General features: G+C 33.0%; 1 protein-coding gene across 3 annotated transcripts; it reads right to left on the bottom strand.

The window, feature by feature from the left end:
- Positions 1 to 2684: 2684 nt before the first annotated feature.
- LOC120350861 lies at positions 2685 to 20945 on the bottom strand. 3 transcript variants are annotated; one of them, XM_039425914.1, is made up of 9 exons: positions 20734 to 20945; positions 9534 to 9620; positions 7648 to 7741; positions 7012 to 7083; positions 5950 to 6138; positions 4876 to 5469; positions 3922 to 4034; positions 3075 to 3248; positions 2685 to 2723 (listed from the first exon to the last, which is right to left on the bottom strand). In XM_039425914.1, exons 2-9 carry the CDS (start codon positions 9603 to 9605, stop codon positions 2700 to 2702), a joined length of 1332 nt encoding a protein of 443 aa, XP_039281848.1. In that variant the 5' UTR covers positions 9606 to 9620; positions 20734 to 20945; the 3' UTR covers positions 2685 to 2699. The 3 variants fall into 3 exon arrangements, with proteins under 3 accessions (XP_039281848.1, XP_039281851.1, XP_039281857.1); XM_039425917.1 differs by having other exon boundaries at positions 7012 to 7080; positions 20734 to 20930; XM_039425923.1 differs by lacking the exon at positions 2685 to 2723 and adding an exon at positions 2793 to 2816.
- Between the last annotated feature and the right edge of the window lie 393 nt (positions 20946 to 21338).

The raw sequence follows: 21338 nt of genomic DNA, 5'->3' as shown, positions 1-21338 counted from the left end.
ATGTTTAGTTGTGTCCTTATTTGATAAAGAATTTCGCTTACCACACCTACATGTTATCACTAAATGGCTATGGCTGATTGGTTTCCACTTCACTAGGTTAGGTTATCATGCTGAATAGAACTCGAAAGTAATGAATTTTAGTGAATACAATATTACTTTATTGATATTGGAGTGTCTATGAATTTGAAATGCATTTATTTTGTACTTACCATTCTCATATAAGTTACTAATTTGTTTATTAATTTTGAGGGCTTGTTTCCGAGCTCGGAATTTAGCCGAGCTCTAGATTAAACAGCTAGCTTTAAACAGCTGGAGTCAGAAAATTGGCTTTCCGAAACGAGGCGTAGTCGCAGTTTTTATGACAATCTTTATTTTCTCATTTCTGTAATTGGAAACGTTTTTCCTTGGCGAAATTAAACATTCCCAAATAATTCAAAATAGCTGAATCTTTACACTATTTTCTCTTTATTTCATTTTGTTTACAATTATCTAGTTTTTCGAAATTGAATTTAAAAGTGACTTTGACAATGACAGCGACTACGCCCCGTTTCGGAAAGCCACTTTTCTGACTCCAGCTGTTCAAAGTCTAGAGCTTAGCTAAATCCCGAGCTCGGAAACCGGCCCTAAATGATCCTTAAATGAATTCATTGCTAATAATTTTAATAATAATCATATTTAATAAAAAAATGATGGTTTTCAGTTCTATCAATCTGTCAGTTTATTTGCAAAAGTAATAAAATTTATTATGTACCGTATTTTGATGTGCATTGATATACTCCGGAAATACATTTTTTATTGCTGCTTATTTGAATTCAGATTTAGAAATTGCTGATGAAATACTTGTACTAATCATTTTATTTCAGATGTTCCTTGTTTGTCCCCATGAAATTTATTTCATCAGGAGTACTATTTGTTGCATATTAAAAATTCAAGTACTCTAATAAATTATATTAAATAAATTGTTTCTTTCCAGTGTGATTGAATGGTATTGATTGGTTGCTATATCAATATATATTAATGTGTCAAAGAATCCATTCTAATTTTCTTTTCAAATTATTTAATCTAAATAATATATACCTATCAAACTGAACAATATTAAAAACTATAATGAGCATTATTTTAAAAAAGTATTTTCCAAACTAATGTTTGAAAGCGGATGTTCGAGTAGATGACCTACCATCACTAAATAAAGGATAATCTGTACACATCAAGTAAACAGGTAAAATGGGGCTTTAAAAGTAAAAAACTATTATGTTTACTGCATGTAAAAAGTATACGCTACTCTTATACTTGATAAAACCACTACCGTACCTATAATTAATATTACATTAATTTCCTTTATAACTGGAATTACAAAAAATACATGAGATATTAAGATACAAATATCATCAATACTAAGCAGATATAGAGATAAAATAAGAATAAGCGGGGATTAACCCATTCAAATAAAGACAAAACTTATAGAGTGATCAACATAACCTATTTTTGGACAATTTCTATCCAAAATTAAGGGAAAGGAACAGTTTTGGACTTTTAGTCTGTTGTTCCTTTTCCAATCATTCATAGTTGAGAATGATATTGTAACCTATGTATCAATGTATGAATAAATAAATAAAAACTATGGTAGTTCATTTAGATACTAGAGTATGTATGACTTATTCAATATACGTATTATGTATACATATTCATATTCTCATATGTATTACAAGTCACATTCAATTGATTTGCCCATTTCTTTTCGTTATTTGAAACGAGACTTATGATTAATCTTGAAAATTTATCGTTGGAAACGATATTCATCAATGGAAATATCTTCTATTATTTTCAAAATGTCCACCAACATACAGGTGTGCGATGGAGCATTGTCGTGATGGAGGATCCACGAATCGGCAATCCTCGGACGGACTCGATGAACCCGGGCGGTTAGAAGACGGAGCACCTCTCTGTAGAACTCGCCGTTCACAAAGTGTTTGTGCCACCCGGCCAAACTGTAAACGACCAGTACTACAGAGAGGTGCTCCGTTGACTAACCGCTCAGGTTCGTCGAGTCCGTCCGGGGATTGCCGATTCGTGGATCCTCCATCACGACAATGATCCATCGCACACCTGCCTGCTCGTCACCGAGCAGTTGGCCAAACAGTCGAGGGTAACGTTGCCACATCCTCCTTACAGCCCAGATATGGCACCACCGGACTTCTTTGTGTTCCCCAAGATCAAGAGACAACTCAAGGGGACGCGGTTCGGGACTCTGGAAAACGTTCAACGTGCTACGACGAGGGCTCTAGACAGCATAGTGGTTGCCGACTTCCAGGGAGCGTTCAGAGATTTGAAAATCCGTTATCAGCGTGTTATCGACTCCAATAGGGCTACTTTGTAAATATCTAATGAAATATTGCACATATTTCGCCAATAAAAAATTTCTTGAGGTCAGTCCGGTTACTTATTATACAGACCCTGTATTTGTCTATTCTGATAACATCTTTTCCAATAATTTGAAAAGTGCTAGTTTCTATCAAAGCTTCAGATCAGATCAAAGTAAATAACGATCTTAGTTGATATAATGGTGAAAAACGATAGTTTAAGAAACTACAAAGGTGACAAAAGTAGATAATTTCACATACCTTTAGATTTTTCGTTGATGCTGGATTCTCTGGAGTTTTGCATATTCAATTTCAAATTCTTAACTAGGAAGAGAACTGTCACAAAGAAGACAGAGAAATATCCTGAAATACGGTCACTGTTACAAGAAGAAAGCCAAGATATCAAGCATTTAACACAAATTCGAAGATCAAGATCGAATAGATCGATCAAGAAATCTGAAATCCAACAGATGAGAAAAACTTTCAAATTGGGGTTGAGATAGTTCCATTCATGTGCCAAAAGTCAAGTAACTATAAAATTTATTCAGGACGAGTTCTAAAAATACAAACATCACATGCATATAAATAGTTTTATTATTCATAAATAACTTTGAGTATTTCACACGAATGATAATGGATATTTTATTTAAAAGAGAATCAGAAAATCAATTGAAACACTTAAGACTATTTAATGAAGGACTTGATGAATCCTACCTTAGCGGCTGTTATTTGTTGGAAGAGTCTCTGGTTTTCCTTCTGATATCCGGCAATGAGTCGCTCCTGAGTGTGTATCTCAGCTTTCAGGCGGTCCGCGCCGTCCGAATCCTTTGCAACTGCCTCCCTATCACCTGCACAATCAGGCATGTTTTCGGCTTCGTATTTAGCAAGCTGAAATAGAAATTATTGAATTTATATTATGAACTTCTACTATGGATGAAAAAGTTTGGGAATAAAGTTGTTGAGGTGTATGCAAAACCATGTGAATAACCAATTTAATTCTACAATTTCTATGATAAGAATAGATAGTTGCGGAGAAAGCTCAGATTTCAAAACCTTTCGATCATAATAGGTAGGCTATGTGTAGGAAATTTGTTAGATTATTACAAAACTATCAGGTATCCCGTGCTCTGCTAGAGTCAAATTAAAAACTAAACAAACTGAAAGCTGAACCTACTGAAATATTGAAGAGTTTAAAATAGGTCTATAATCATCGTCGGTAAATTGAAAATCTATATGCAAAATACCAAGTTGATCAGTCCAGTAGCTCAGTCGTGATGATGCGTCATTCATGGATTTCCTATCCTGTACGTGTATAAGCCAATGCTTCTATTTATTATATTATCTGTTAATACAAAACATTGTAAATGAGTAACTGTATTGTATTCTGGTGCAAATTATACTGTTTCAATTACCACTAGCATAAATATTGTGAGGATAAAGACTTTTATCGCATAAGCCGAAAATAATTATAATAATATAACAGCAATATTACACATTACGATAATGAAATATTACGGCATATTACATTACATATTCGTACATTGAATAAAACGGCAATCACCTTCAATTGAAGAAGCTCGATTGTTAAATTCAGTCTTTTTATCTCTTCTGTATAGGCTTCCTGCATTCTCTCCATGTCCAACTCACTTATTCTACTAGTGCCACCAGCAACTCCTGCAACAAAAATATAATTTTCTAAAATAAGTTAACAGATATTTGCCTTCAAAATCATGATACAAGATGGCCCAAAAAACACCATCCATCATAAAGATTATGAAAAAACCTAATGAGTAGTGACTTCTAAGGCACTCTATATGAGAGGAAGCTCTTGCAAAAATGAATAAAACTCGCTTTAAAAAGCCATAATTATAGGAATGACAGAGAAGCAAGCATTGGTGCTCCAATATTTATATTGGTGCTCTCGAATATGCATTTTTGTGAAATAAATAATATAACAACAAAGAGAACATAATTATGCAAACTCCATGCTTTTCTGACTGGCAGTTACTCACTCGTAATAATTATGAAATTTCAAAACCTAGGCGACTTTTTAAAAACGCTCTGCATATTTGTGATAACACATACCAATCTGTATAATTCGTCAAAACCTTGTAGAGAAATAACTATTAATAAGCTTGATTCTTATTGTTTTGCATTGGGGGTAGGATTATGATTTTTAGTGATTATAGAATAATATATATGATGAGTTGATTATAAATTGATAGGTGCTACCCACGTGCTAGATGGTTTTAGTATATATTTTTTCAATTTACTGGACGAAACTGTATGAAATTGAGCCAAATAGACCAGAGAACAGCCACTTAAAAATAATATGAATAATATGAAAGTACTAGTCAATATTGAGAATTGAATATTCTAATTGTGAATTGAAGTGGATATACGTAAACCTATTATTACTTGATGAACCTATAGCATAAAGAGCCAAATTCATTCATTAAAGACTCTTGTTGATTCAATACATTAGAGACTCAAGAGTATTCAAATTGTTTCTCACCTTGTACATTTGAGTCTGTTACTACATTGTCATTTCCGTTTCTCATGTTCAGACTCAAATTTTTAGGAGGAGATAATCTTGAAGAATGATTTGAATCTACTTTCTCAGGAACTTCCAGGTCTGACAAAGACAGGGCCTCAGTATTGATTTTTAAAAGTTTTTTTGAAGGAACATCAACCTTTGATTCACTTTCTTGTACATTGCTATCTTGAATAGGTATGGATTTCTCGTCATTAAAATTCCCTAGTCGTTCATTTTCGTTTGCAATAACGTTGTGTGAGTCTGACCTATCTTCGAAATCACTCAGTTCACTTGTCGGCGTTGAACTACTTGAATGTCCATCCATTTGATTCGCTTCATTTAATGGTTGAGGATGATTTGTGGAATTCACTGATTCAATTGAGGTTGGCTCGGCAACAGGTTTTGGGGATGGACGTAGGGAAGAAGAGGGAAAACAGATACTTGGTTTTGCTTCTTTTTCATCAACTACTATTGCCTGGTTATTTAAGGTTTCTAATATTTTTGAAGATGAATTAGCCAAGACTTCCATTTCTTTCATCAACTTGTCTATTTTTCCACTATCACAGTCAACATCTGAAACAATACACAGCAAATTATATTATTACCACCAAGATTATAATTCATACAGGAAAGAATTTATTAGTTTGATAGAATCCAAACTCTTGAAAGATAACCAGTTTAGTAACCTATAGTAGCCAAGTATCACTATCTAGAGTACTCGTGAGTTACTACACATGATTTCATCAGATTACTGACACATTCAAAAGTAAAAATATGATTCAATTTAATTCACATTGGAAAAGGGTTTTTATTATCTAAATTTCTAGATGAAGCAGCTCAGGATAAACTGGAAGGGATAACAATAAACGATCAGAAAGCTAAAACACATTAAAATTTATGTATCTCAGAAGTCATCATGATGTATTAAATGTATTCAACAATTAATTTATAACAGAAAAAATAAACATAGATTATTCAATGACAACAAAAATGACAGTTTTTTGATCGAGAAATTCAAGAAGATTGATAATTCTGAAATGTTTGATCCGGTACCTTTCAAGTTTTGCGTTTGAGAAACATATTCTTCTTTGGCCGGAGAAGTAGGAGAATCAATCAACTTATGGTTGTCTAGAGCATCAATGCAGATTGAGTTTTTTTCAAGATGATTGTATAATGGCGAAGTTCGCATGAGTTCTCTGGCTTCTTTCAATAAATCTTCAACAGATCGACCTTCATGAGCGTCTGGAAAAAACATAATGGATAAATGTAGTAGGTATTTAAATAATGCAAGGATTTCAAGATGTTGAAATCTCATCACAGTCACAAAACTGTAACAAATTATTTTCTACTAACAGTTTTTAGAGAATAGATGTAATTGATCCAAATAAAAATTTAAATAGAGAGTCCATTATTGAATGACAAATGAAACATTTCCGATTATAAGTAGATATCCATTCAATATTTAATGTGATGTATAGACTATGGAATGAAAAATAAGATACACAATTAAATCAACCTTTTAACATATAAGACATACATTTGAAAATATTAATGTGTTCTTGAGAAACTACGGAAATCCATGTACAGATTTAATGGTATATTGAAGTCAGGCTGACAATTGTTTTATGTACATATAAGCGATATTCTATACTATAGTTATAGATATTTGCAGTTCGATAGAATATTTTAATAAGTTCGATCATTGTAAGTTTCTTATCTTTAATTATAAAACTTTCTGTCTATAATGATGTATTATTACGTTATTCATGGATTACACCAATTGTATCAACTACATTTACTGCATAGGACTATTGCAACGCTAATGCTGAAGTTTATAGTTTTACGCAGAACACTATTTGTGCCCCTGAGTTTTTGGACCATATTTATTAATTATTGTAGGAAAGTAGCTCGGCTGAGCTCAACTTTGTTCCTAACAGCCGAGTTCTAAGTTATAGGTAGCAAATAGAACTCAGCTAGATTTGTTCATAACACAAACATTAGTCTCATCTAACACAAATCATGCCTTCATGGCAAATACTTCGAGGAATAATCTTGAAGGTGAATGGAGTAAGATTGTGATGGAAAGTCCAAGCAATGTATGAAATTTATACTAACCCAAATAGTCCAAGTCAACAGGCGATAACAATTCCTTCATTTGACATAACAGGCTTCCGATTTCTTCATCTGCTAAAAGAAAAGAAAAATAAATTAGGGGTTTTTATCTGTTGATAGAATAGTATCCAGTACATAAATGAACAAAGAAAGTAGGTGACACTGATACAAAAAATAATCAATTCAATTCACTTTAAAGCTCTGCGTGCATCTTACTATTATTCATAACTTAAATCACTAGACAAAATGAACAAGATGAACAAAATTCGTTATCAATTTAAAATGGATTGAAGAAATTTTCCAATGAAGGCAGGAATTGAGGCACTATTCGGAAAACATTCCTGAGTAGACTTATTGCTACGAATTAAACTTGGTCTGCACAAAAGTCACAGAAACTAAAACTAACTTCTTAAACTACATTTAATGAGAAAAAAGTTGAGCGAGAGGCTTTTAATCCTCAAAAGATTGAAATAACAAGAGAAGAAATATACAATAATAATTAATAAATATTGATTATATATTATAATTATTTTGTATTTTTAATCTATTATTTTATTAGTTTCAAAAAAGGGTATTATAATTATATTTTATAAATACATTTCAAGAATAATTAATCAATACTGTTATTAAGTTGCATACCTGATGAAATGGAGCAGTTTTTATTATCATGTGCCGATACTACACAATCTATGTGAGAATTTGTGCCAGCAATTTCAGTTTGTTTGTGCGAATCCTAGAAAAGTAAAATACAACAAAACAAATTTAAAACTGTGTGGTCAACAGTGGATTACTTTTTAAAAGTTCCAGTGAACACTAAAGTGTGGAAAACAATACACAAATCGTATATAATGAAGGAAATTGTGACTTGAGGAAAGTGCTGTGAAAATGTTTTGTCCATAAAGTGATTTTACTTTTAAATTAAAAGTTTAAAGCAGACCATTTTTGGAACATTTCTCATGAGATTTTTGTTCGAAATAAATTTCTGTATAAAATCTAGTATTTACTTTAGAAGTTTTTGATGATACAAAAATATCAGGGACAAAACATTGATATCATTAGAAACTCATGAACAATTTATGTGGGCATCACCCTCAGCGAAGAAATAGCATCATTTGTGGCCACCTGGAATAAAAATGCATATGATGATAAATTCTATAAACCAGTAATGAAGATCAGAATGAAATTACTGAAATTTCCGGTACAAGAAAATGAATATTGATTTATTATAGACATTCCTTCATATATACGATAGACGTTAGATATTCCATTGAATTCCACTCAAACCCATGAATTTGTTGAATAGATTCAACTTCGATTCTAAAATAAGAAAACATGTACTTTCTCAGAAGCGTTTTATTAGACACATCGATTCCGATATGATTATTGATATTTGATCCCTTTTTTTAAAACTTTTCTTCCTTATTTCAACCATATTGACTTGGCATTGTTTAGTACTGTGTTTGTACAGTGATGAATATTTGAGATCTTCTAGGTTTACTTTAGATATAGTTGTTTGTGTTTATATATGTATACCATACATACTTTCAAATAAATTATCTCATATCCTTCTGACTTATATAATGCCTAGTATTAGTTTTGACTTTGTCTATGCCAATGTGGTTAATGACAACAAAAATTTATTTATTTATGACTGTACATATCTAGGATACTCACAAGTTTTACAGGAATCACGCATGACTGAAAGACTGTCATTTCTACAAAATTTGGAAACCGAATAAAATCTCTCAAGAGTTAACACAGGGATCTTTGAAACACATACTTGTACCGGTAATACAATATATGATTATTGCTTCAAGCAAAATAAAAGAGATTGAATTAGGTACTTCATGAAATTTAAATCAGAGAAAGTACGATGGTAGAGCATCGGATGCCGATGAATTAGGAATATAGCGAAACAGAATTGGAATAAGTCCAGGCAACACATTAGTTGAGATTGGATTGAAAAATGAATAAACCCATTTCTATTGAGGAGGATAAGTTCCTCATGAAAACCAAATTGTCATAGAAAATACTGGATTATTCAACATAATAACATGATCATAGCTTTGAAATTTAATTTGAATTGTCATAACTACGTTCATCAATGATAATAATAATAATAATAATAATAATAATAATATAATAATAATAATAATAAGAGAAGAAAAATGAAAAGAGAAATAGCATAGATTGAACTATCTTCTATTATAAGTTAATTTGGAACAAACGTTTTCACCTTTTTATTATTTCAAAATTAGTATGACATTCAATAATTATACATTTCGACCAAAATATTAATCATTTAAAATACATTCATGATGAGACCATCAGACATGAACTCTTGATGGTTCAAGTAGGAGACGATAAAATTAAAAGTTTTTCAGATTACTTTGAATGGTACAAAAATTGTAAGTACAGAGCATTTATTAATTTTTAAAGAAAAACATGAGCAACACTTGACTAAGAAACTGATATTCTTGAGAAAAAATAATATGGCAGATACAAAATTTTAAAGCAGTGATTACCTGGCATATTTTCTCCTTTTCTAGAAATTCTGCAATTGAAGAAGATGCATCTGATGAGCGGTTCGAGTCCATTTCAGATAGATGGATCTGTAAAACATTTTAAATAAATAAGATTTTGTATACTACATCAATACCTAGTTTTGGCTAGAAAAAATTCAAACTATGTAGCATTAAATTCTTATTATTGTGGTTGGAATGTAGCAAATGGAATGCTTGAATCAACACCACCAAGTTGCAGTTCCACCCACAGATTCAGTTTACTAAATTACATGCTACTCACAATCCTTGAAAAATTGTGTCCTACAATTGAATAATCAGAACAATGCCAAGTGTGGTATTGAATACAAAATGTAACAACTACACCAATATATAGTGAGGTCCACGTTACAATGACAGTGTTTGATTAGCAATGGTATTGTTATCCTTGTCTATCATTCAACAAAGCGGATAGCGCTATCTCTGTCTCGCTTTGCTCTGTTGTCAGATCGGCTTTTAACAATGTAGAATTGATAATTGACAAAATATTTCATCTTAATTATGAAAATTCATTATTAAATTATTGAAAATATAATTTCTTGCTTGATAAAATATAAGTTAATTGATCATTTTAAACGAGAATGAACAATTAATATTACTTTAATAAACCTGTATCAGCTACCGTCAAGAAGGCATTGACAAGACAGTGAGGATCGGCAACGTTGTTATCCTATCTTTCTCAACTGCCATTATAACGTGGACCTTACTATAGATGCAAATACGTATTTCATGGAATAATTGAGATTGAATAGTTTAAAAAGCGACAGTCTGCTTTAGAGAACTACTATCTGGTTGGGTTTTTATGTGTTTAGAGATTTATTTATTCACAATCGTAACATGGTACATCAAATTTTGAGTATCACTCAAATGACTGGTGACAATCATGTCAAAACAATAATAATTAATACTTTGTCGAATGGTCTATTTTTGCAAAACTGAAAATCTCACAACCAACACTGAAGCTGCTACAACAGTCGTGGGGATGCGCGTAAACTTGTGAAATTATACGGTACATCAAATTGAAATGAATTAGATGTTCTATAAGCTCATGATCAGCATGGGTTTTTCCCATCGATATTCAAAAAGTTATAACAGAAAAAATTGAAGGAAAATCTATTTTTTCAAAAATGTCACATCTGTCAAAATGTCACATATTGCAGGAAATTATGTAAGCTCTAATTTTTTATAGAATAGTCATGCATCATTTTCAAGTTATATGCGAGAAACCAAAAAATGGTACATTTGAACCACCCCAACCTCCTTAGCACAGGGTGTAGGGGTGGGGACTTTTGATATGTTTACTTCCTTACTATACTACCCTGAACAGAGCTGCATGGTCAAAAATTGTCTTCCAAACTTTTCCCTCTATACCCCTTTTTTGAGCATTCATTGCCTGGACTAGGAAGTTTATTAAAATATCTCATCCCTGAATAAAACGGTGCTTTCTCAAATGCTGCGCTGCGATGAATGGGAAAGCCAATCAAGTTTCTATTGCGAGTATTATATTCGTGGTTATCAGTACAGAGCTGGAACTTGTCTTTATTAATTTTTACAAAAGTTAATAATTGAGATATGTAGATAGATGGAAGAGTAAGTATTTGAAGTTGTTTGAAATGTGCTCTGCAATAATCTCTAGCTCTTAATCCGCAGATAATCCTTGAAATCTTTTTTTGAAGAATGAAGACTTTATGACCATCAATAGATTTACTCCAGAACATTGTCCCATAGCTCAAGTGAGAGTACACATAGGCATAATAGACAGCAATAGAAGTTTTTTCATCAACGGAATGGGAGAGGGTGAGAAGACGAAATAAGCACGATTCAGATTTTTTATTAGGTTTTGGATGTGTTCCCTCCATGAGAGACTGATCTATTATGAGCCCTAAGAATTTTGTTGAAGGAGATAGCACTAATCTGTCTTCTAGTATAGGAAGAGTTAAGTCTTAAAAATAAATAATGATGGATCTTAATGGATCTTAATAAGTGTGGATTTTATTAAGTGTGGATCTGAACTGGATTAGATGCGTTTTACTGTAGTTCAGGGCTAGACCATTCGCAATGAACCATTCTGACATTGTCAAGAGTGAATTTTCCAACTGATTTGCTAACGTGATGTGGTTGGAGTTTGATGACAGAGCAGTGGTGTCGTCCGCATACATTATTCATTTTGTACTAGTAGTTCTGTGAACAGTAGACCTCGCGCTCAGTAAGTTACATTGATCTGTTGTTTTCTCAAAAATTAATAAATAATTTATCAATTTAAAATGTCTAGAAAAAATCCTAAATAAACATAGAGCTTTCTGTCCTATCGTACCGTGACGTGTCGAGCGCGTGTGAGTGTGAGCGCTGTTATCAGGTCTGGCTGCTGTCTGCAACGTTGATGGAAAGATACATTTTCAAGATGTTCTATGTTTTTGAAAGGGTAGTATTATAGTCAACTGTCTACTAACGTTGATGGAAAGATACATTTTCAAGATGTTCGATGTTTTTGAACGGGTTTATAGACCACTAAACAGCTGATTTACAGGTATGATGAATAATTCTATAGTCTGATTTTTACTCTAATATTGGCGTATGAAGGAGGTTCCTTTTTCCTTTAATATTATCCTTGAAATGCAAAATTTCCAAAAACCTTGTTTAACGTCGACGCGCAATTTAAAAAGGAACATACCTGTCAAATCTCATGAAAATCTATTACCGCGTTTCGCCGTAAATGCGCAACATATAAACATTAAGAGAAATGCCAAACCGTCGACTTGAATCTCAGACCTCACTTCGCTCGGTCAATTAGGTGTGCCTTTTGATAAATCATTTATGTAGACTAAAAAGAGCAGGGATCCCAGAACAGAGCCCTAGGGGCTCCGCTCGAGGCCTCTGTGAACGAAGATGATTCTGCAGACGACCTGTCTCCCACACATTGTCTATTGCATAGATATGACTTGAACCATTATAGAGAAGTGCCAGCTACTCCATAGAAATTCAGTTTTCTTAGAAGTAGTTCATGATTCACGCAATCAAATTATTTTGACAGGTCGCAAAATATGCCTGTGACATGCTGAGACCCGTCAATCGCGAGTGAGACGCCCATCACAAACTCATACACAGCGCCTGCAATACCCCTATCCTTTCGAAAGCCGTACTGACTTTCATTCATTCATTATTCATTCAGTCATTATTCTCAGGTCAAGATAAGTGGCCAACCTAGTTGCAACAGCCATTTCATAGACCTTGGAAAAATCAGACAGAATGGCTATCGGTCGAAAATTACTAAGCTCTTTGGATCACCACCCTTTATAAATGACAATACATTGCTGTATTTTAATAGATCGATTTTTAAAATATTGATTAATCAAAAATACTAAAGGCATGACTAAGTACTTCAAATATTTTTTTTAGTAGAAAAGGAGGGAATCCATCCCAGCCAGGCGTTCTTGATGCCCTCATTTTCCATATCAGCAAAGATATCACCTTCTCTGTTACGGAAGTAAATGATATTAGAATATTGTTTGTCTTGGGTTGCTTACTACAGTAGTCAAGAGCTGTTTGCATGTTCATGTTTAAATTCAGCTGTGAACAAATGAATTGAAAGAGTTTAAGCTAGATTCTGTCAAATATCTCATCAAATGAAGTTAATTATTTTTTTGTTTATGCTAGATTGCTAGTTTCCTGCTTAATTATCTTCCATGACATCTTTGTCTTGTCTCTAGCGTTCCAAATTCTATCGCTGTTAAACATTATCTTTGCCTGTTTTATACATCTATTTAGAATTATTTTATATTTTCTGTCATGCTCTTTGAATTCAGGAGAATTACTTGTCCTACATTGAGAGTGTAGGTCTCTGGCTCGAGCACATGAGTTTCGGAACCCAGTTGTGATCCATTTTTTGTCAGCACCAGATTCTGAGTTATCTCTACAAGGTTTCAGTGGAAATGAGTGTTCTAAGTACATGGTCATGATTGAGTGGAATTTGTTTAAGGATCCGATACAATATCACCTAACTGAATAAGAGACTCCCAATTTTCATTTGCCAGTTGATTATTGAAATAATTGATATTACTCTCCGTAAACATTTTCACTGTTTTCTTGATTGGTTTTTGTTTTTGAATTTGCCGGGTTACGGAATAGAAGAAGACTAGTCGGAATTGAGACCAGTTGAGCAGTGTGATCAGATCAGCAGTTGTCAATTATTGAGCTATTGCATTTTTGTCGGTTTAAGTCGGAAGCTGTATTATCAATACAAGTGCGGGAGCCTGCTGTTAATCTTGTCGGTTCGGAAAAATGAGTTGCATGCAATTATATGAGTTTGATAGATCAAGTAATCTGGATCGCGCTATTGAGTCTTTCATCAAATCTATATTGAAATCACCTGACAGTATTCGCTTGTACCGGGGATATATTTTTTTTGAACAGAACTCTAACAGATTATTTTATTTTTCAAAAAATATGTTCAAGGAGTGTCTTGAATTGAGATCTGTATATACATATAACAATGAGATTGTACAGCTCATTCATCTTCACACCGCAACACTCAAAGTACTGTTCACTATAGAACTTATCAAAAGCAGAAATATGTTCACAAGATAGGCTGTGTCTCGGTAGGACACAACAGCTTCCTCTTCATTTGTCTATTCTATAATTATATCATCTTACATCATATCCATGCAATTTACAAAAAAAAATATTTTATCCTATCCAGTGTTCAGACAAACAAATTATATCTGCTTCTCTTTGCATACTGGCTAGAAATAGATTTATCTCGTCAATTTTATAATTTTGTCTAACACCCTGAATATTGCAGTGAAAAACGTTGAATAAGTTAACATGGTATTTTCTCTCAACCTTTTTCTGCTTTCAACTCGGGCTGACCTGTAGCCAGTATGTCTTGAAGGAGATAAGCTTTTGATGTTAGCATTTTTTATACACCAACCACAACCAACAGCCATCAGCCGTTTTCACACCGATATCGTACCGACTCGACATACAGACAGGATTTACTCTGATGGACGATAGGCTTATAAGAGGAAGCTGTGGTTTATAACTGCGCTAGGTCTACATTTCACAGTAGATAAAATTCAATCGTCGACCAGCCTTATGCTGGATAGATTTCGACAATAAAAAGTGCAATTATGAACACTTGAAAAAAGTTCATCAAGATGGCATTAGTAACGTGATGATCAAAACAATTCAAAGGAACTGTTCATCTATCCATCACTAATACCACACAATGGCATACTAACAAGTTTCTCATACAACAATTTTTTGAAACTACTCAACTGGAGATTGCGGACATTCTGTGGCAGTCTTTTGTAAATTTTTAGAGCTTGAATGATGTAGCTGCTATGTGAACGGGGAAATTTGGAGTATGGCTTGTCGATATCAGTGCGCCACCTGGTGATGTACTGATGTAATATACCTTTCACCTGAAACCTGTGGAGTTCCCCTCTCAGCTGCAGCAATGAGCTGTGGATGTATTGACTGAAGACAGTTAGCACTTGCAGTCTTTTAAAGATCGGCATACAGAGTTCAAAGCGAGGTGCACCACTGATAGGCTGATGCGAAGAACTTTTTTCTGCAGCAGGAGAATTCTTTCACATGCTCCTACATGGCCCCGATCACAATACCATAATATTATAGTTAATGTGAATATGGAAGAGACCGTGATAGGCTGTTAGTAGGTACCTGGTCGGTACTTGCCTCTTCAGCTTTCGCATCAGGTCTTATCTTTGGCCAATTCACTTTGATAAATAATAGATCTTAACCCTAGAAAGACAGCAGGGACTATGCGTAACCCAGGCCATTATATTTTCTATTGTAACCTTGGCTGCAGTGAACTTGCAGATCTGGGATTTTTTGTATTCTCTAAGTAGTCCATCAACTTCCTGCACACGCGATTTAGAAGCTGTAAGTCGGTCAGAAGTGGGTGAAAAAATTCCTTGGGGTTATGCGTAACCCCTGTTGTCTTTAGTGTATAGTTGATTCAATTATTGAGCTTTGCTCGAAAATGTTGCTCATTTTCGAATATTATTTATGTATACGATCCAAATTATAAATTCATATTTAGAAATATGCTCAAACTTATCAATGATAATATTAGTAGAGTGTTTAAAAATAACATAAGAGCACATTTTTCATCTATATTCACAATTAGATTCTTCAGCAAGCTCTACAGATTCTAAACCTGTGTTAGCCTTATTATCTTTATTCACCTTATATAGTATATTATCATTTTCTATTCTAGTTATATCATATTTTTGAAAATTCCCTAACATTTCACCTATTTAACTTTAGTTTTTTTCATGTCACCAGCTGGTTCGGATCTTTGAATAGTAGACTGAGATGCGCGTGTACACTAGCGTCAAGTGATCAATTGTCATAGCGGCAAGGAAAGTTGTGTGAGTGCGCCACACCAGATTTTTTACTTTCCTTGCCCTATTACCATAGGTAGGAAAGTATTGCTTTCCAAAAAAAATCAAGGTACCCTAATTTCAAATTTTCTATACGTTTCAAGGTCCCCTGAGTCCAAAAACATGATTTTTGGTTGTTGTGGTCTGTGGGTGTGTGTGTGTGTGTGTGGTGTGTGTGTGTGTGTGTGGTGTGTGTGTGTGTGTGTTGTGTGTGTGTGTGTGTATGTGTGTATGTCTGTGAACACGATAACTCCATTCCTAATTAACAATCGATGAAATTTTAAACTAAGGTCCTTATACCATGAGGATTTGACAATAAGAAATTCAATAAAATAGAATTCAAAATGGCGGAAAATATGCGGATAATTACTAAAAAACCATGCTTTTCACCGGTTTCTCGAAAACGGCTCTAACGATTTTCTTCAAATTTATATCATGGATAGCTATTTATAAGCCCCATCAACTGACATCAGTCTCATTTGGGGAAAATTGCAGGAGTTTGTAATATTTGAGAAAAATGCCAGATAATCACTAAAAAACAATGTTTTTTTCACGGTTTTCTCGAAAACAGCTCTAACAATTTTCTTCAAATTTATACCATGATAGCTATTATAGCCCTATCAACTGACATGAGTCTCATTTCTGGGAAAATTGCAGAGCTCCGTAATATTCTTGAGAAAAATAACGAATAATTACTAAAAAAACATGTTTTCCACGATTTTTTCAAAAATGACTTGACCGATTTTTTTTCAAATTCATACCCTGTATAGTTATTATTATCAGCTCTTTCAACTGGCATGTGTCTCCTTTCAGGGAAACTAATGGGGGGTCCACTCCATCCTTGTGAAATGGACTTTGTAACCTCCTTCTCGTGCATGAGCTAGGTAGGTAGAGCAGTTCATAAAAAGAACACATAGACGATATATTTCATCTGTAGAACAGCTGTTTTGACGACTTTTAAAAAAATAATCGAATTCACAATTTACACAAAGGAAAAAGTACTCTGAAAACAATTATTATATATACACATAAATACAGAAGTCTGATCGTAGTTTCAAATATGTTGCCGCCAATCGTCATTATGTTATTCCCCTGAATTATTCTCGTTTAAGAATGGGGCTTACAGTTCAATGAACAAGGAAAGTTGTGTGAGTGTACCACACAGATTTTTCAAATTGAGACCTTTCTAATTGAATATTTATAGTTCATAGACACGTTATAAACATGTTTTTTAACAAACTGAATACTAGTCATAACAATCGAATAGAAAATTATGGGTATTTTGAGCTGCATAAAGTATAAAATTTGGGGGCCCATAAGGTTATTTGATATTATTAATTTAAATTCATCTCGTAATGAAATTTGGAAAATCACGTAAGATATAAAGATGATACTTGAAAGGTTGATCATGAAAAACAGTGAAAAATGGATCTAGTAGTAATTTTTTTAGATATTTTCAAGTGGGGTTATCAATAAAAATAAAATCAAAATCGTTTATTTATCCTTAATAATAATAACATCAACAGAAAATCAGAAACATAGAATAGAATTACATTAGAATGATGTATTACAGTATAAAATTAAATTATACAATGAATATAAGGAAGGTCCCGCAAGGTTAAAGAACCTGTGCGCAGGGGCCGAGTGTTAAAAATCTAGATATTTTAAATTTCAGGATAAAAGATAAACTAATTAATAAAAAATATTAAACTAATTATAGTGAAAGAAAAAATAATAACTGATAGAAAAATATTAAACTTCTTAAACTTAGAAAAAAGTTACTTAACTTAAAAGAAAAAGAGAGGAAAAGGAAGAAGGTAAAGAGAGAACAGAAAGGACAGGAAAGAAAGAAGAGGGATACTAATAGAATAAATTAATCTATTTCTCAAAAGAAAAAATGGATAAAATGGCTTAGTTTTAGTAGCAGATATTTAAAACTAATGTCATTCGAAGATAACATTCATTTATATCTCTTACCAGCTTTTTACTCAATTATTGGTGATGAAATGATGAGGGATTTTATTAATGAGTTTAGATGCAAGTATGAAAATGTTTTCTGCAAATGGACAAATTAGTGTCAGCAACCTGAAAAGTTATGGATGAGGGACTAAGATTATAAGTAGATTCACGCAATTGAATAGATCTTTATGTTTATTTATATAAGTTATGAGAATTTTGATATATAGCTGTCTTACTGTTAGAACCTTGAATTCAAGAAAAAGATTTTCACTTGGATAGCGTCTAGGTTTCCTAGTATGGCTTTGATTAGGTTTTTGAATAACAAAAATTTCATCTATATGATTAGAATAAGATCCACCCAATATTCTATCCCATATCCCAGGTAAGATTGTATATAAGCAAAATATATAAGCTTTGAAACCTCTTTGTCACTAACTTGGCTGATATTGCGAAATTTACTTATCCAATGTTAAGTTTATTACAAGTGGTGTTTATGTGAACACCCATCGTAAATGTTGGTCAACAATTATGCCAAGATATTTAACATGTTTCTGTTTTTTCAACTTGGAGCAAGAACATTTAGTGTCTGGGCAATTTAAATGTATAATGATGTTGTCAAGAGCATGTGGCTGACCAGCAGCAGTTGGTGAAAATGTCATAAAGTTACTTTTATTTATATTCAAGGTTAAGATATGATTATCAAGCAGGATTTTATATTTTAAGACCATTTCTGATTTATCCTTGGCTCCTCCCATGTAGTTCCAGTGAATAACAATGACGTGTCATCCGCAAAGGAGATTGTCACACAATTCTCTATTTCTAGTTTGATAAGATCGTTGATGTATACAAGAAAAAGAATTGGTGATAGTACTGTACCCTGCGGTAGGCCGTATTCAGAGAGTTCTTTGCAACTAGTTTTGTTGTCAATTTTGAGGAATTGATGTCTATTGTTTAGATAGCTGGTGAAAAGTTTGAGGGGTACTCCACGAATGCCAAGCTTTTCTATTTTTGTTAGAAGTTTAGAATGAGGGACAGTGTCAAAAGCTTTGGCAAGGTCTAAAAATATGGCTATGGTTTTCATATTATTATTAAAATTATTAGAAATCGTCTGGGTTAGAAGAGAAATGCATCTCTGTACTTTTATTTGATTGAAAAACCAAATTGATGTTTATGAATGATATATGTTTTTGTAATAGGTAACTAGACGGGTTTTAATTAATCTTTCAAATATTTTAGAAAAAAACTGCTAACATACTGATAGGACGGTAATTGATGGATTTGAAGGGTCACCCGATTTATGTAAGGGTATAATATTGCTAATTTCAAACTATCTGGAAAATGACCCTCCAAAAAACAACGATTTATTATTATTGTCAAAGGTCTGACAATAAATGGCCAAATAATTATCAAGCATTTATTAGTAATTCTGTCCACACCTGGAGCTGCGTTAGTTTTCAAGATTTCAAAGTGGTGGAGACTTCCTCTTCATTTGTAGGTGTTAGGAAAAAACGATTCATGGGAATTCTGCAGAAATGAATCTTTGAATTTTTTACCTGCAGTTGAGATGGGATTATTTTTTTTTTTAATTTTCAGCATAGATTTTTCCGACCTGTGCAAAATGTTGATTAAGTACATCGGCATCAAGTTTTGGAGGTTTAGTACTTCTTTTTTTTCCTAACATTTCATTCAGAGTTTCCCAAATTTGTTAGTATTATTTTTATTTTGCTTTTATAGTAATCACATTTACTTTGTTTTAGTAGTTTATTGAGAAAATTTCTATAAGCCATATATTCCTCCTTCAATATTGTATTGAAAGGTTGTTTGGTTAGTGTTTTAAACATCCTGTCACGATTTCTAATTGAGTTTATAAGACCACGTGTGATCCAAGGTTTAAGAGGTTGGAATCTATAAGGATATTTACTCTGACAGTAGCACGTTCAATGTGATCAGATATTTTATTTGTAAAAATGTTCATTAGTTCGTTAACGTGGAAATTAGCTTCTAATAAGTCATCCCACTTTTCAGTTTCTATTGATAATAGCAATTTATTATAGTCTATTTTTGAAAATGAATGATTAGGTTTTACTGTACTAGTAAGGTCTGTGTTTAAATCTATGTGGATGCTGACACAAAAGTGATCGGTAATATTTGTTTTTATTATTGAACTCATTACATTATTGGGATTAAAGTTAGAATTTTTGAAAAATATGTGATCTATACATGATTCTGATCCGTTTTGAATTCTAGTAGGTTTATTTATAAAGGATTTCAAACCATTAAGAGATAAAATTTCGAAATATTCGTTTGCAACTAAATTATTTTTATTTAAATGAATTTAAGTCACCTGCAAAAATTATGTTGGGTTGGTTTCTAATAGAATGCAAGCAATCATTAGACCATTGAGAAATAAGATCTGTATTTGTTGAAGGTGATCTATAGATTGCGATAAGGGTTATCTTTTCCCTTAACAGTGGGCACCTGAACGTCCATAACAATCGAGTTTGATTCTGTTATCTCAGGGGTTATGCTTATGTGTAACCCAATGTTGTATTTAAACGTTGCTTGTTTTGTGTTGTCTTTCTAGGTTAAGTTATAGTCTGGCTTGTTTCTTGATCTCTCATATTTTGAAATAATATTGGGATTTAAAGTGCACAATATAGATCTAAATGAAATCACAATTGATGTTGTGTTGATCTGCTAACTTATAATATAATTTAACTTATTAATATTTTTCTGCTTTTACAGTACGGTTTCAAAAAAAATAAATAACGGCCAAAACCTTTATTTGAATACAGTATTACCCAACAATGAAATGTTTATATTCAACATTACATTACAATAAAGTGTCAAAATTATATTGTTCAATGTCACCAACAAATCACAAAATTTACTATAAATTGAATTCAACAAAAAGCACGATCCCCCATCCGGTGAATGTTGTTCAGCTCCGCAGCTGCAACTTGTTCAGCAGAAATCGAAAATAGAATCACAGAAATGGAACGCTGAACTTGAATATTCCGGAACCCCGACAAAGCGGTATAACGACATTGTAGAACTACGACAAACTGGGGCTTTTTTGTAAAAGATTTTTTCTATTCAACTTGAAATTAAGAAAATGAGTATATTATGATGTTAGAATACTAGTAGTTTATAAACAGTAGACCTCACGGCCTCACGCTGTATTCTCATCTACAAGAGTATAGAGATGTGTCGTTCGGTCATGACCCGTTCGAATTGAACGGGTCATTAAGGTAAACGAGTGAACCGGATCACATTTATTCAAAAAACCCGTTCATCAACTGGGGTAAACCCCTGTTTTTACTGTCTTTACACATCAACTGTGGTGAACCTTTTTTTTTTTTTGCTTGAACGGGTCGCGGCAGTGAACGTGAACGACTGACCCGAA

The sequence above is a fragment of the Nilaparvata lugens genome, chromosome 1, assembly GCF_014356525.2.
Source record: "Nilaparvata lugens isolate BPH chromosome 1, ASM1435652v1, whole genome shotgun sequence".
Lineage (NCBI taxonomy): Eukaryota > Metazoa > Arthropoda > Insecta > Hemiptera > Delphacidae > Nilaparvata > Nilaparvata lugens.
The sequence above is the reverse complement of the archived record's forward strand: the minus strand, read 5'-3'. Positions and strand labels throughout refer to the sequence as shown.